At 37.0% G+C, this 12,951-nt stretch overlaps 1 protein-coding gene across 2 annotated transcripts in view; it reads right to left on the bottom strand.

The window, feature by feature from the left end:
* Positions 1 to 12,951, bottom strand: part of drp2 (dystrophin related protein 2) — a 131,136-nt gene that overhangs the window by 30,066 nt on the left and 88,119 nt on the right. For both annotated transcript variants that reach the window (XM_084133974.1, XM_084133973.1), the window contains exons 8-12: positions 11,493 to 11,553; positions 8,490 to 8,551; positions 7,965 to 8,039; positions 5,885 to 6,086; positions 2,625 to 2,710 (exon numbers count right to left, since the gene is read on the bottom strand). In XM_084133974.1, coding sequence (XP_083990100.1) covers positions 2,625 to 2,710; positions 5,885 to 6,086; positions 7,965 to 8,039; positions 8,490 to 8,551; positions 11,493 to 11,553 — 486 coding nt within the window. The remainder of the gene's footprint in view (positions 1 to 2,624; positions 2,711 to 5,884; positions 6,087 to 7,964; positions 8,040 to 8,489; positions 8,552 to 11,492; positions 11,554 to 12,951) is intronic.

The following is a 12,951-nucleotide window of genomic DNA, read 5'->3' as shown; positions in this document are numbered from 1 at the left end:
AATTGATATGGACAGATGAACAGTGCTTTATGCCAGTGGCTCTTTGCATGATATGAAATAAACAAGTAAATGAGTGATGTTATGTGTTCCTGGCCACTATTTAGCACTAACAAAAACCTTATTGCAGATTTTATGTTGTACACTAGTCACTGCACACCGTTGTCTCTTTTGCAACATAATGCACACAAGGCGTGTTTATTTTTGCAACTTCTTGCATTTGTGACTTTATATATCCGAATGGGGACTTTATAAGTCTATAAGTCTATTCCTATTCCTTAATAAGTCTATTCCTAGTTGGAAAATCTAGTAGCTGGTTATTAGTTTGGTCTAAAGGCCTAGATATACTTCATTTCCCGCATTCCACTCTACTCCTTTGGCCGTGAGTGCAGAAAGACGGGTTCGGTGCATGTACACTGTCTAGTGGACATTATTTTCAAGTTCTCAATTCACTCGGACATGCGCTGCTGTATGCGCACCATCCGTGCAGACACAAAAATTGGGCTGCATAAGGACAGCGTGCGCCAAAGAATACTTTGGACTTAAGCTTGTCATTGGCTGGTATAAGCTTGTTTACCATCAACAAACCAGCTACTTATGGTGATCAAATTGAATTTGGAACATGGTGGCTGGTCAACCAATTAATGAACAGTTTGGACCAGTTAATGACCAGCTTAAACCAGATATAAACAAGCCACCATGTTCCAAAAACAGCTTAAACAGGACTTGCCAACAGGAACAAATCGCAATTGCCACAAGGGCCCTACAGGAACAAAATTTGTCCATGGCTAATAGGTCTCCATCTACACAGTCTTAGTAAGGGTGGATGTGCTCTTTACAACTGAGATAAAAAAGTAATTGATGACAGAGAGCAACATTGATCCTTTAATCAGTGCTCACTCTCTTTACTGATGTAAAACTCACATTTTAGGCAATGTTTGGCTGTGATCACCAGATTGTATTCTGACCCAAGGATGTCCACCTCTGGCTTGGACTCTTCTCCTCCAATGCTTTCTGCAGTGCATTGCACATGACTCTTATTTACTGGGTCCCGCATGTGAATGCGCTGTCAAATTACCCTCTAACCCACACTCTTCCAAAGGCAGATTTAGGCCACAGATTAAATTTTAGAGCATCAGAGAAAGTCGAAAGAAAAACCCCATGAGAGAAAAACTATGAATTTGCACTGACACTTTTTTTTTTACTTTAGTGATACTGGACCACAGATTCCAATAAAGGTAAGAGGAGGTGTGTGGATCAGGTGTTGCTGACATTGTGGGAACAAAAAGTCCAAACAAGGACAATAAAACTTTAAATCACCTACGACTACCATTCACATTTGGGGTCAGTAAGATTTTATTTTTAAGAAATTAAATTTATTCAGCTAGGATGCATTAAATTGATCAAAAATGGCAGTAAAGACACTTAAAATGTTACAAAGGATTTCTATTTTAAATATATTCATCAAGAATCCTGAACAAAATTTATTTCAGTTTCCACAAAAATATTAAGCAACAACTATTTTCAATAAAAATAAATAATAATAATTAATAATAATAAGAGGAGAAATATTTCATGAGCACAGACTACGAATATTACAATGATTTCTATGGATCATGTGACACTAAAGACTGAGTAATTGGCTGATGAAAATTAAGCTTTGCATCACAGGAATGAATTACATTTTAAAATATATTAAAATAGAAAACAATTATTTACATTTTTAATAATGTTTTACAATATTAGTCTTTAATGTATTTTTGATCAAATAAACGCAGCTTAGGTGAGCGTAAGAGACTTGCGCTCAACAACAAAAAATCTTCACAACCCCAAACCTTTGAACAGCAGAGTATGTTGTAAGGATCAGCCAATGGTGGCTTAAAGGGATAGCTCACCCAAAAATAAATTCTTTAATTCATTACTCAACCTCATGTTGTGAAATCTGAGACCTTTTTGTCCCTCCATAGACAGCTACACAACTACCACTTTGACGCTTCAAAAAGTTCATAAAGAGATAATAAAAATTACATCCATATGAACTGAGCGGTTTAGTCCACATTTTTTGAAGAGACTCAATCACTTTATATGATAAACAGATTTAATTTAGGTTTTTATTCACATTTAAACATTGATCAGCGAACATAAACAGAAGCTCAACCGAACATACTTTGTGCGCGAGAACAAACCTCTTGTAGAAGCTGAAGAACCTCTGAAGAACGTGCTGCGTAACAAGAGAATGGATCTCAATCTCGTACGTCAAGCGAACATGCTTGAGCTTCCGTTTACCACAGCTGAGAGTTGATGAATGCATATATGTAAAAAAGAGCCTAAATTCAATCAGTTCATCATATAAAGCGATTCAAAAAATATGGATTAAACCACTCAAGTAATTTCATATGGATTAGTTTTACAATCTCTTCATGAACTTTTTGAAGTGTATGTTTCAGTTGTAGCTGTCTATGGAGGGACAGAAAGCTCTCAGATTTCATCAAAAAGATCTTCATTTGTGTTCCGAAGATGAACGAAAGTCTTATGGGTTTGAAACGACATTAGTGTGAGTAATTAATGAAGGAATTTTCATTTTTGGGTGAACTACCCCTTTAAAAACATAATACATCTATACTCACATTTATACTTTTCCTGGATGTCTGCGTTGCATAGAATAACCAGGCCCGTCTTGAAGGAGAGCACTCGGATCTTACCATTACGACCACTAGAGAAAGGAACACATGCCAAAAATTTGAAAGAAATACAAACACAATTTCAACATTTAAAACTAGGGCTGAACGATTAATCGCACTTTACATGTAATCGCACTTAAATCGAGATGGCTTTTCGCGATTTTAAAATCGCAAAGGCTGTGATTATTTTTTATGTGCAGCTTGTCATTGATGTACGGCTCTGTAGAGTTGAGTCACTTATAACGTGCATTTGAAAAAACAACACGCGTCAAACATCTTTCCAAAACATGAGAAGCATTTATGAACCTCTTGTCCAACAACAGACAACATTTAATAACATGCATTTACTCCAAACTCACTTCATAACGACAGTTGAGCTCCTCCTTCTGTGAGATGATGTGCCTTCTTACACAGAATAAGGCAGTCGTGTATTTATGCGTTTCAATCTTCTGTTTATTCAGCTACAGCGATTTCCTGGAATGATGCGCATTATTGTACTTCTGCGGCGGGGCATACCGTATTTTCCGGACTATAAATCGCTCCGGAGTATAAGTCGCATCAGTCAAAAAATGCGTCATGAAGAGGAAAAAAACATATATAAGTCGCACTGGAGTATAAGTCGCATTTATTTAGTAATTTATTTCACAAAATCCAAGACCAAGAACAGACATTTAATCTGGAAAAACAAGTTATTTAACTACACAGTAGCACACAGAACAACAGGCTGAGTAGGTGTCCGGTATGTTAACACAACACACTAACAGTTATTCAGCTACACAATAGCATAAAGAACATATACCTGGGAGGCTGAATAGGCTAAATTAACATAAGCCAGGGAGTCCAACAAGCAAGTTACCAGTAAACAAGTTCACCAAACTCCCGCGACCTCATTCCACATCACTGAATCCATTGAATTTTCTTCATATGGTGCCGCTTCTGAATAACTCCGCCAACTAGAGCGCCCTCTCGCGGCTGTAGACGGTAATGTTTTCTCTTGGTTCATCTCAGTCTGAATTAATTTTGATATATAAGTCGCACCTGAATATAAGTCGCAGGACCAGCCAAACTATGAAAAAAAGTGCGACTTATAGTCCGGAAAATACGGTATTTATCGTGTTTGCATGAGAGCGCCATACCAATCATACCAATCAGACGCACTCCAATCGCAGTGGTTAATCGCAGCCTTTGCCAAATCGCGTGTGGTTTTATTGCGATTTATCGTTCAGCCCTATTCAAAACTTCACTGAGGTTCTTCTACATATTGAAATTATCCTGTCAGTTAGTACGACCGTGTAGTAGGTAACCAGCACCAAACAGAACTGAAAGGCTCTGCATCGTGTGGTCCAGTCGGCTCAATGTCTCACCATGGATGTACATCATCTCAGCAACTGCCTCGGCTCACTACTAAAGTCGTTAACAAGCTATCACGGATATATGGTCAATATATGAAGTTCTGGAGGAGTTACTTCCTCCAACCCATTTTAATCCTCAATGAGGATGTTGCCAGGGGCTGGTATTGCTAGCTGAGCAAAATAGTGATGCAGCAAGTATATAAACACAGTGAACCTTTCAGATATTTGTATAGTGGTACATTTCTTGCCTTATTCAATGTCGTATGCTTACAGGAAAAGACATTTCACATTAACTGCACCAGATAGACCTGTCAAAAAAGACTAAAGCAGGTCAGGAAGCATTTGAGCTCCATTGAGATCAAGATCTCACCAGCAAATCCAAACAGATTGCTGTACAGATCCAAAAATATTCTAGAAAACTGATCAAGCACTACCAAATCACATTTTGCTGTGTATAACAAGGAATCCCCTGTCAGTATTGCTACTAAAGGGGATATTTCCTACCTTGTTTGGCTTTCTTGTTTGACTGAGAGCTTTTCATTATCATCCTCATGCATGCTGCTCATTCTTATTCACATTTGTTTGTAGCAAAACAAAAAAGCAATTACAACCAATTATTCACAGGGTGAGAGCTCCAGTCATTAGCAGTAGGTAGTTAAGAGTCTGGTCTATATTTGAGACACATTCATGATGGTTAATAGAAAACAAACAAATATATATTTTATTATGTTGGCAAAGAAGCCAAAAGCTTGGCACAGTATATGATTTTTAAAGTCAAGCAGAGGACATTTTTAACTTCTACAGTATGATTATTTGCCTGCTGGTGATTTCTCAGTGACATAGTCATAATTTCATTCACTTAACTGTGGAAAAAGGAGAACACCTAGGAGAACAACTTTGCCTATTGGTAAGAGATTTGAGAGTCAATAAGAGTGTCCACACTTGGCAGGTTCTTAGAAACTAGTCATTGTATTCATGTTGCTTTCATATTGTTTTGAAAATGTACACAATTTCTTATACTTATTAATTTGACTTAACTTAGTTAAGTAGAGTCTACTTAATTTCATTTGTTAAATTTACTTAAAAAATCTGTGTGCAAAAACTTGCGAGGAAAAAATAAGTAAATTTTTACTTTGAAACCTTGAATATATTTGAGTGTACACATCTTAATCATTACTTTTCGAAAACAGTTTAAAAATATATTTTTCTAGTTTTCTATATTTTTCATAAATATAGAATTCATAAATATCATTACGTTGTTGGGAAGTCAAATATCGGATATTTATTTTTTGTCTGTCTGTACCACATGACTTTGATAATTCAAGAATTTATTTTTTTATAATAAGACCAATGTTGTTATTATTACTTCAAATTAAAACTACTAAAAAGTGTTTTTGTTAATTTAAATGCTGCAATAAAACAAAATTTAAATATTAAATGAAAACTTACAACTTACAGAATAAATGAATGCTAAATAGAAATAGCAAAAAACTAATATAGCAAATAAAATTACAATTTTTAAAAAAAAAAAGTATTTAAAAAAATAACACTGATCAGAACAGTCATATCACTCTTAATTTTTTTTATTTATTTTTTTAACTTTTCCCCCAAAAAATATCACAATTATTTTAATGCAGAAATGATTTGCATTTTAAGGCATTTTTAAATAAATGAACAGATAGGACAAGAGCGTCATGTCATAGACCCTTAAATCACAGAAAAAGGGCGCGCTTTATACACAGGCTGTGACTGACCAATAAAAGTGTCTCGCAGACAGCAGGAGGGCGCAGAGTTGGTTTGACATCTTTTGTGGGAGCAGATCAAATGGGTTGTGGGTGACATTACCGTCAGTACCTGTCGTAAACGTTCAGCAGCCAGTTGAGACACATGTCCACGCACAGGGGGATATTGATCAAGAAGGACCTTTCCTCCTCTAGTCTCTCGTACAGGGAAGTGAGTGCGTGGATGACTTCGACCACATCCATCACATGTTCGGCGTGCTGCAACTCCTGTTCTCTAAACACGTCCACCACGCTGCTCAGCTTCAACAGGTCCACTAGAAAACACACACATATAGGCCAGATGCTTATTACTGCATGTGGAGTGTTAACTAATGGGATTTGACTGTTCTAACATCAGTTTATCTGGCCATCTCTAGTGCAGCTGTGAGAGTATAGGCTAAAGGCTATGTGCTGATGTCATCCCAATTGGATAATGAGCTGAAATATGAAAGAGGCAGAGTGGTCATGGTGCTTTCAGGGTTAGGTAGGTAGACAGAGACACTAACAGGCTTTTTGTTGATGCTCTTTTTATACAGCCATCCTCAATCATCATCACAGTTTCTGTCGCAGCTTGGTTATTAATTCGGCTAATGACATAGAATAGCAAACCAGGAGTCAAGGTGCACAAAGAGTAAAGAGAGGGAATGAAAGACAGAGAGAGAGAGATGATGTCCTGAGAGACACTAAAATGCACATGCCAAGCTCAATAGTGGGTTCAACCTAATAAAGTAAACTGAACAATTTATTCATGTTTTCTTCATGAAGATCATTCTACAAAACAGGTACATATGTGAAAAATGTTCACATATGTACATATGTGGAAAAAAAGACTATCAACAAACAGCTGATGGCAACATTTACTGTGCTACTATAGACAGTTGTGTGTTCGTGTGTGTGTGTTTAAGGTATTTCCTGTGGGGACATATTGTAATACTTTACATAATAGTTTTATACCAGAACTTTTTGATCTTGAGAAGTTTTGGTCCCTATGGGGAAAACAGCTTATAAAATCATATTAAATTAGGGTTTGTTTGTTTGTTTTTTTTAAATGTAAAAATGTAGAAAGTTTTCTGTGAGTGATGTTTAGGGGATAGACTATACAGTTTGTACAGTATAAAAACCATTATGTCTAAAGAAATTCCCCATAAAACATGGAAACCATGTGTAAAAATAATTTAACTGAAAACAGGTTAATGGCCATCTGTGATTTTATTTTATCATTTCAAGATGTGAACATTTCAAGGACTAGCTAAAGTCTCCTCTTTATCACTTTTTTGACAAGTCTGTGGGTTGAGGACAATCTTAAACCCATTTCCTTGAATTTAAAGGGGAAAAAAATTGAAAAGCAGGACCTTGTAGTTTCAAAACCCTGAGGAATAAGTCTGCAATGTCAGATTAAACTGTAAAACCATCAACCTTAACAACTTTCTAAAGTATGTCTTCAGAAAGTATGGTACAATTTTTACTTCATTACTTGATTAAATACACTTATCAAATGGGAAACGGACAAGTTTTATAGAAGTATCAATTTATCCTGTTGACCAAACGATTCAAAACTCTCCACAAAGGAGTCAAGTTTGGCTAGTTAGCATGGCCAAGCCCCTGCTGGTAGATGTTGTACAACTACATCAGTTGCACAAAATTTTAGTTGACAAATTCAAAAGAGGCAAAAAAGCAAATCTTTTGCAAGATACATATGAATCACAAATATTTCAGTGTATTAAAACAGATGTTTTACCACAGCGCTCGATTATTTTTTGTTAAAGGCTCTTAAAAGCATAAAACGGACTTATACGGATCCGTGTATATTTATATTCTGTGCACAGTGGAGGGGCTGAGGGAAAGAAGGGAACTGCCAATGAGAGAGCGCTCCTATCTGGACAATGGCAGATAAACCTCCACCCGCAAAGCGTGTCACAGGGGGAACAGTGGTTAATTCCTTATGCAGACTTCTTAATTACCACCCGCGAAGAAGTACAATCACACCAATTATTAGGCTTAATTAAGCTGCATAAAAATCACTGGGCTCTAATGAAACAGACAGATCAGAAGCCCACAGCAGGGCCAGCCTCGTACAAGAATAATCAATGACTTGAGCTCAGAGAACAGGAGAGGAAAAGGGCAAACCAGTGTGGGTGTTGCTTTTTACATACATCTTAAAGCCTTCTGCACGTGCCTCAGCTTCATGGCCGTCCTGTATGCAGAGAACTTGATGTTATTCAGGTCCGCTGTGAGAGAACAGCAGGGGAGATGGGACAGTAAAAAGAGAGAATAACATAAGGAATGAGAAAAAATCTGCAAAGGAATTAGCAAACAGAGAGGTGGAAAGCAATGCGTCACTTCAGTGGAGTTGAGCGGTTTATGCTCATACCGTGCCGGAGTGTTTAGGCTACCTGGGCCACGTCGCATAAGATTAACACACACAGTAAACCCCTTTTAATCATTAATAATTAGAAGCTATGGTTGTGGCCCAGCTGCCCTCGGGTTAACACGAGAGCTGACGACATCTCTGGGGTGGGATGAAATATTAGGTTATAATTAGAGGTCCAGGTAAAGAAATCACGCTCAGTGTAAGACCATCTTCTAGTTGGTGTATTTGAGCTTGTGTGTGTCCACATCACGGTTCCCCAGTGGGAAGTAGACACATAGATGAAATAAGAGCAGAGTTTAACTCTCACCCAGAGCATGGTATAATTCAGTCATCTTTGGATGGTCCCAGCAGGTTGTCTGGGCCTGATGGCTATAAAAGTGGAGAGAAAGAGAGAGAAGTGAAGTAGTGAAGCCAAAAATAGAAAAACACAGAGAGAAGAGGGAGAACACATGCAAGAGAAACATTACAGGAACAATTCACCCAAAAATGAAAATTCAGTAATTATTTACTCATTCTTTCAATATTTATTACACTCATGCCACCCCAAACCCATATGACTTTGTTTCTTCAATGCACAAATGCAAATTTTAAGCATTACGGACTGAAAAATGTCCCCTCTGTCGCAGCTTTGAAAGCAATTTGCATATTACACACCACTTTAAAAGTTTTATGATAGAACAAAAAAAGCCATTGGAATAGAGTGACATGATGGTGCAACTTTAATTCTTGGGTGAACCATCCCTTTAAGTGTACAAATGTTTTGTATATTTATAAATCCATAACTATACAAATCCAAAAATGCTACAGTAAAAACCTGCAAATAGTTTAATTGTGTTACCTAACTGTATGCATTGAAAAACTGTAACTGGTTGTAAATATATGTAATTTTATTGTAAAATACTATCATATTTTGTTTTTTACAAGTAAATCTAACAATTACTGTGTAATTTGCAGTGATGAACAGTAAAAGCACTTTTCCAGAAGTCTCTGCATGACAGATCACATGATTTTAGTTTAGATTTTAGTTTAATTTTGTTTCTTCTTATTTTTGTTATGAGTAATGTACATTGGGGTGTTTTGTGTTTCATCTTCTGTTATTTGGTTATTGTTTATTGCATTATTTTAGCATCATGTGTGTTACTCTAATGCTGTTTTGTCTTTGTGTGTGTGTGTGTGAGAACTAGCCGTGTTTTATGATCAGATCACTTATGATGAATCTAATTCATTATGTAGCTTTTATTTGACCACCTGTATTATTATGGTGGTTATCAGTACATTTAAGGTAAAATGCAGATTTTTATAGTTCAAGGTGATTGGTATATTCACATCATAATATATCACTTAATTTGATATGCAGTTATCAGTTGTAAAATATACAGGCATCAATACGCAATACCTGAAACATTGCCATAGTATGGTGTGAGAGACAGAGAGAGAGCACTGACAACTACAATGATCTCGAACAAAGATCTCAAACATAAGGGTTTTCTTTATGACATTCAATGGAAAGCTTAAATACTACACATGGCTCGAACAGGCATGTACAATTAGAGCTAGATAAATCTGATACATGTGTGCTACATGCTTTACTGCAACAACCACTCAAGACTTCCTGCACTTTTCAGCCTATATTGTACCAGCAGCCATGACAAAGATATAAGATGAATAAATGATAGGAACAAATAAATAAGTGAGAGGACCTGAAGAGGGCAGTTTGCTACTATTTAATACTATAATAGCAAATAATTAAACTAAAATAACACTGATGGGAATCACATAACTTTTTAAAGGTGACATTATGCCCGTTTTCACAAGATGTAATATAAATCTATGGTGTCCCCAGAATGTGTCTGTGAAATTTCAGCTCAAAATACCTCCCAGATTATTTGTATTGCTTGACAAAATTGGCACTTTTTGGGTGTGAGTAAAAACACTCAGTTTTTGTGTGTCCCTTTGAATGCAAATCAGCTGCTGCTCCCCGCCTCCGTTCAGAAGACGGCCGATCCTTTACACAAGCTTCAGATACAATAACAAAACACACGAATAATATCTCACATCCAAAATCTCAGAAATAACCAGTAGCGGATTGCAGCCTTACAGAGAGACTCAGGAAGAGGTTGCTATTTTTAGACTGCACCTAGACGTTTCTGAATGGTTAGTGGATACATTTATGTAGTTGTTGTGGAGTTACATTGATCCATCTAATTCTAATCGACTTACAGTCATGCTTAACTTTTACATAAGTTGACACAGTTCCCTGAGGCCTTTATAAGACAGCTGTGACATATTTTGGTCAAATAGTGTCCTGTGCAGCCAATGACAGAACAGTTTGCATGCTTTACTCAAACTTTTAACATTGCGTTAGAACTGCTTATACTGTTGTTGCTTGCGAAAACCAAATGGCGGCGCTGTGGGTTGAAACGTGCAGATTAAGAGCAGTAATATTATAATAAGATTCCTTTCCTACGTCAGAAGGGGAGCGAAATCTGATCAGCTTTATTTTTGACATGCTTGCAGAGAAAGGCTTACCAAAACAAAATTACTGGGATATCACTTTTCAAGTTTTCTGGGTTGGTAGATGCACCGGGAACCTGATTATAGCACTTAAACACGGAAAAGGTCAGATTTTCATGATATGTCATCTGAGCCGTAGCTGTGATTCCCATCAGGGCTATTTTCAGTTTTCATTTTAGTTTTAGTTTAAGTTTTAGTAATTTTGTTGTGCTTTTGTCATTTTATTAGTTTTTGTTTTTTTATATTTAGCTTTAATTTATTTTTTATTTCAGATTTATTAATTTTAGAACTTTATTTTATTTCTTGCAATTAGTGGCCAGGGTAGCATTCCTAATTTTTAAGATTTTCATCTAATATTTATATTTTATTTTATTACAGCTTTATTTAATTTACCAAAAATGTTTTTTAATAGTTTTAGTTACAATAACACTGATTGCTATGAATAAAGATTTTAAACGGTAACATTCCGGGAAGCCAAACAACTACCTTTGAAAGATTTCTTTTAGCATTCCAATTCATCTCAAAGTATTACAGACCTCCTTTCTCTTGACTAAGGATGTTAACCTCTTAACAGACTCTGTCTGTTGTGACATATCAAATTATTAAAAATACACCGGGCTGCGTGACAAAAGGAATGCCACAGTTGAAATGTTGCAGCACAATAATCTTCTGCACCAGGGATCAGTAATTGAGTTTGCTTTCTATACCTGATAATCTGACATGCCCATCCCAGTTTCACACCGTCTTTCTCACTTCTGATGCTCAAAGATGGCTAATAGTTTACAGCTGGACTTACTTGATATAGTATGGCACTTTGTTTGGGGAAATGGCACGTTCCCAAGGAATCTGCACGGAGCCTGGAGTGACAAAGGAAGAAAAAGGGCAATAACAATCAGAAAGAGCATGAAAAGCTATTTTGAAAATCTCAAACGGCACAGCTCAAGGTTCTTCAAGCATACTGTTTCCACACAGAGAGGTTATTAAACAACAGCACCTCAGCAGTGTTCAGAGTGGTAGAAAGCTTTTCTGTAAGTGTGGAGCTGTGTAAACTTCTTTATGTGGAACTTCAAAGGTCAAACGCTGCTGTGCTATGATATACAAATGGTAAAAACTGAGAACTATACAATCACTGAGGTCATTTAGGGGGCTTCTTCAGCACCCCTGTCTTCCTTCTCAGCTGCTTTTATAATCTGAAATGAATTAGGTGTCAACACCCTTAAAATTCTCAGTTTATGTAACATTACATGTATTATACTTCCCTCTAGTCAGTGGTGGAACGAGGCCCAAGAGAGAAGACAGTGTGCCACCTCCGCACATGGCTTTCATAAGTACACTATACCTCTTTATTTCTCTATCCGAACTCCCTCTCTGATCCAGGGAAATCCCAAAATAAAGTGCCGCAAAATACGTCAGTAATAATTGCCAATAATAGCCAGATAAGGGCCCGAGCTAAAGGCTAACCAAACTAAATCTTAAACAATGCACTCTGTTGGTTGTCTTGTCTCTTGGTTTCGCAGACAAGGCTTAAGCCTAGTCCCAGAATAAAATACATGTTTGAGCTGTTTTAAAGGTGCTGTATGTAACTTTTTTTACTCTACTAAAGCATAAAAATACCATGTTTGCAGATATTTATAAACTAAACTAAGTTCACATACTCATTTCTCTGAAAAACACCTCTACAGCCAGTTATTTTACTTATTATTTTACACGTTCCGTGTTGTCAGCCGGTTTTTGTTTTGGTCTGTGTGATCTCGCCAGTTCATTCAATAGTATTTCGACACCCTGGGATGCCGGTTGGCAGGAAACACAGCGTATAGAGCTCGGGATCGTTGCGTCACGCCGCAATGCATTGTGGGAATCACGGTACGGAAGTAGATGTACTGTATAGTAGCGTATAGTAGGCAGTAGGTAACGTTGATCATTTGGTCATTAATTTAGGTTATTTTTTGGAAAATCGTTCAGTATTGCTGTATTGTGAACTGCTGTAATCGGTCTCATGATCGACAGGGCAAACGGCTCATAAATCATATTAGTTTTCCCTATATGGCTTGGGTCGCCGCTGGTCGTCAACCGGACGAAAACAGTGGATTATTGCACGTATAATAAATAACTCCTGAAGTGTAACAAACCCACATAGACAAGCTTCGTAGCTCACAGAATCTGACAAGTGTGTGTGTGTGTGTGTGTGTGTGTGTGTGTGTGTCACCACTGATGCTTGGTTCACGGTGCGAACGATTGTTTTCTCCGCGTTTACT

The sequence above is a fragment of the Abramis brama genome (genome assembly GCF_963993115.1).
Source record: "Abramis brama genome assembly, chromosome: 13".
Taxonomy (NCBI): Eukaryota; Metazoa; Chordata; class Actinopteri; order Cypriniformes; family Leuciscidae; genus Abramis; species Abramis brama.
Note: the sequence above shows the minus strand (reverse complement) of the source record. Positions and strands in the feature narration are given on the sequence as shown.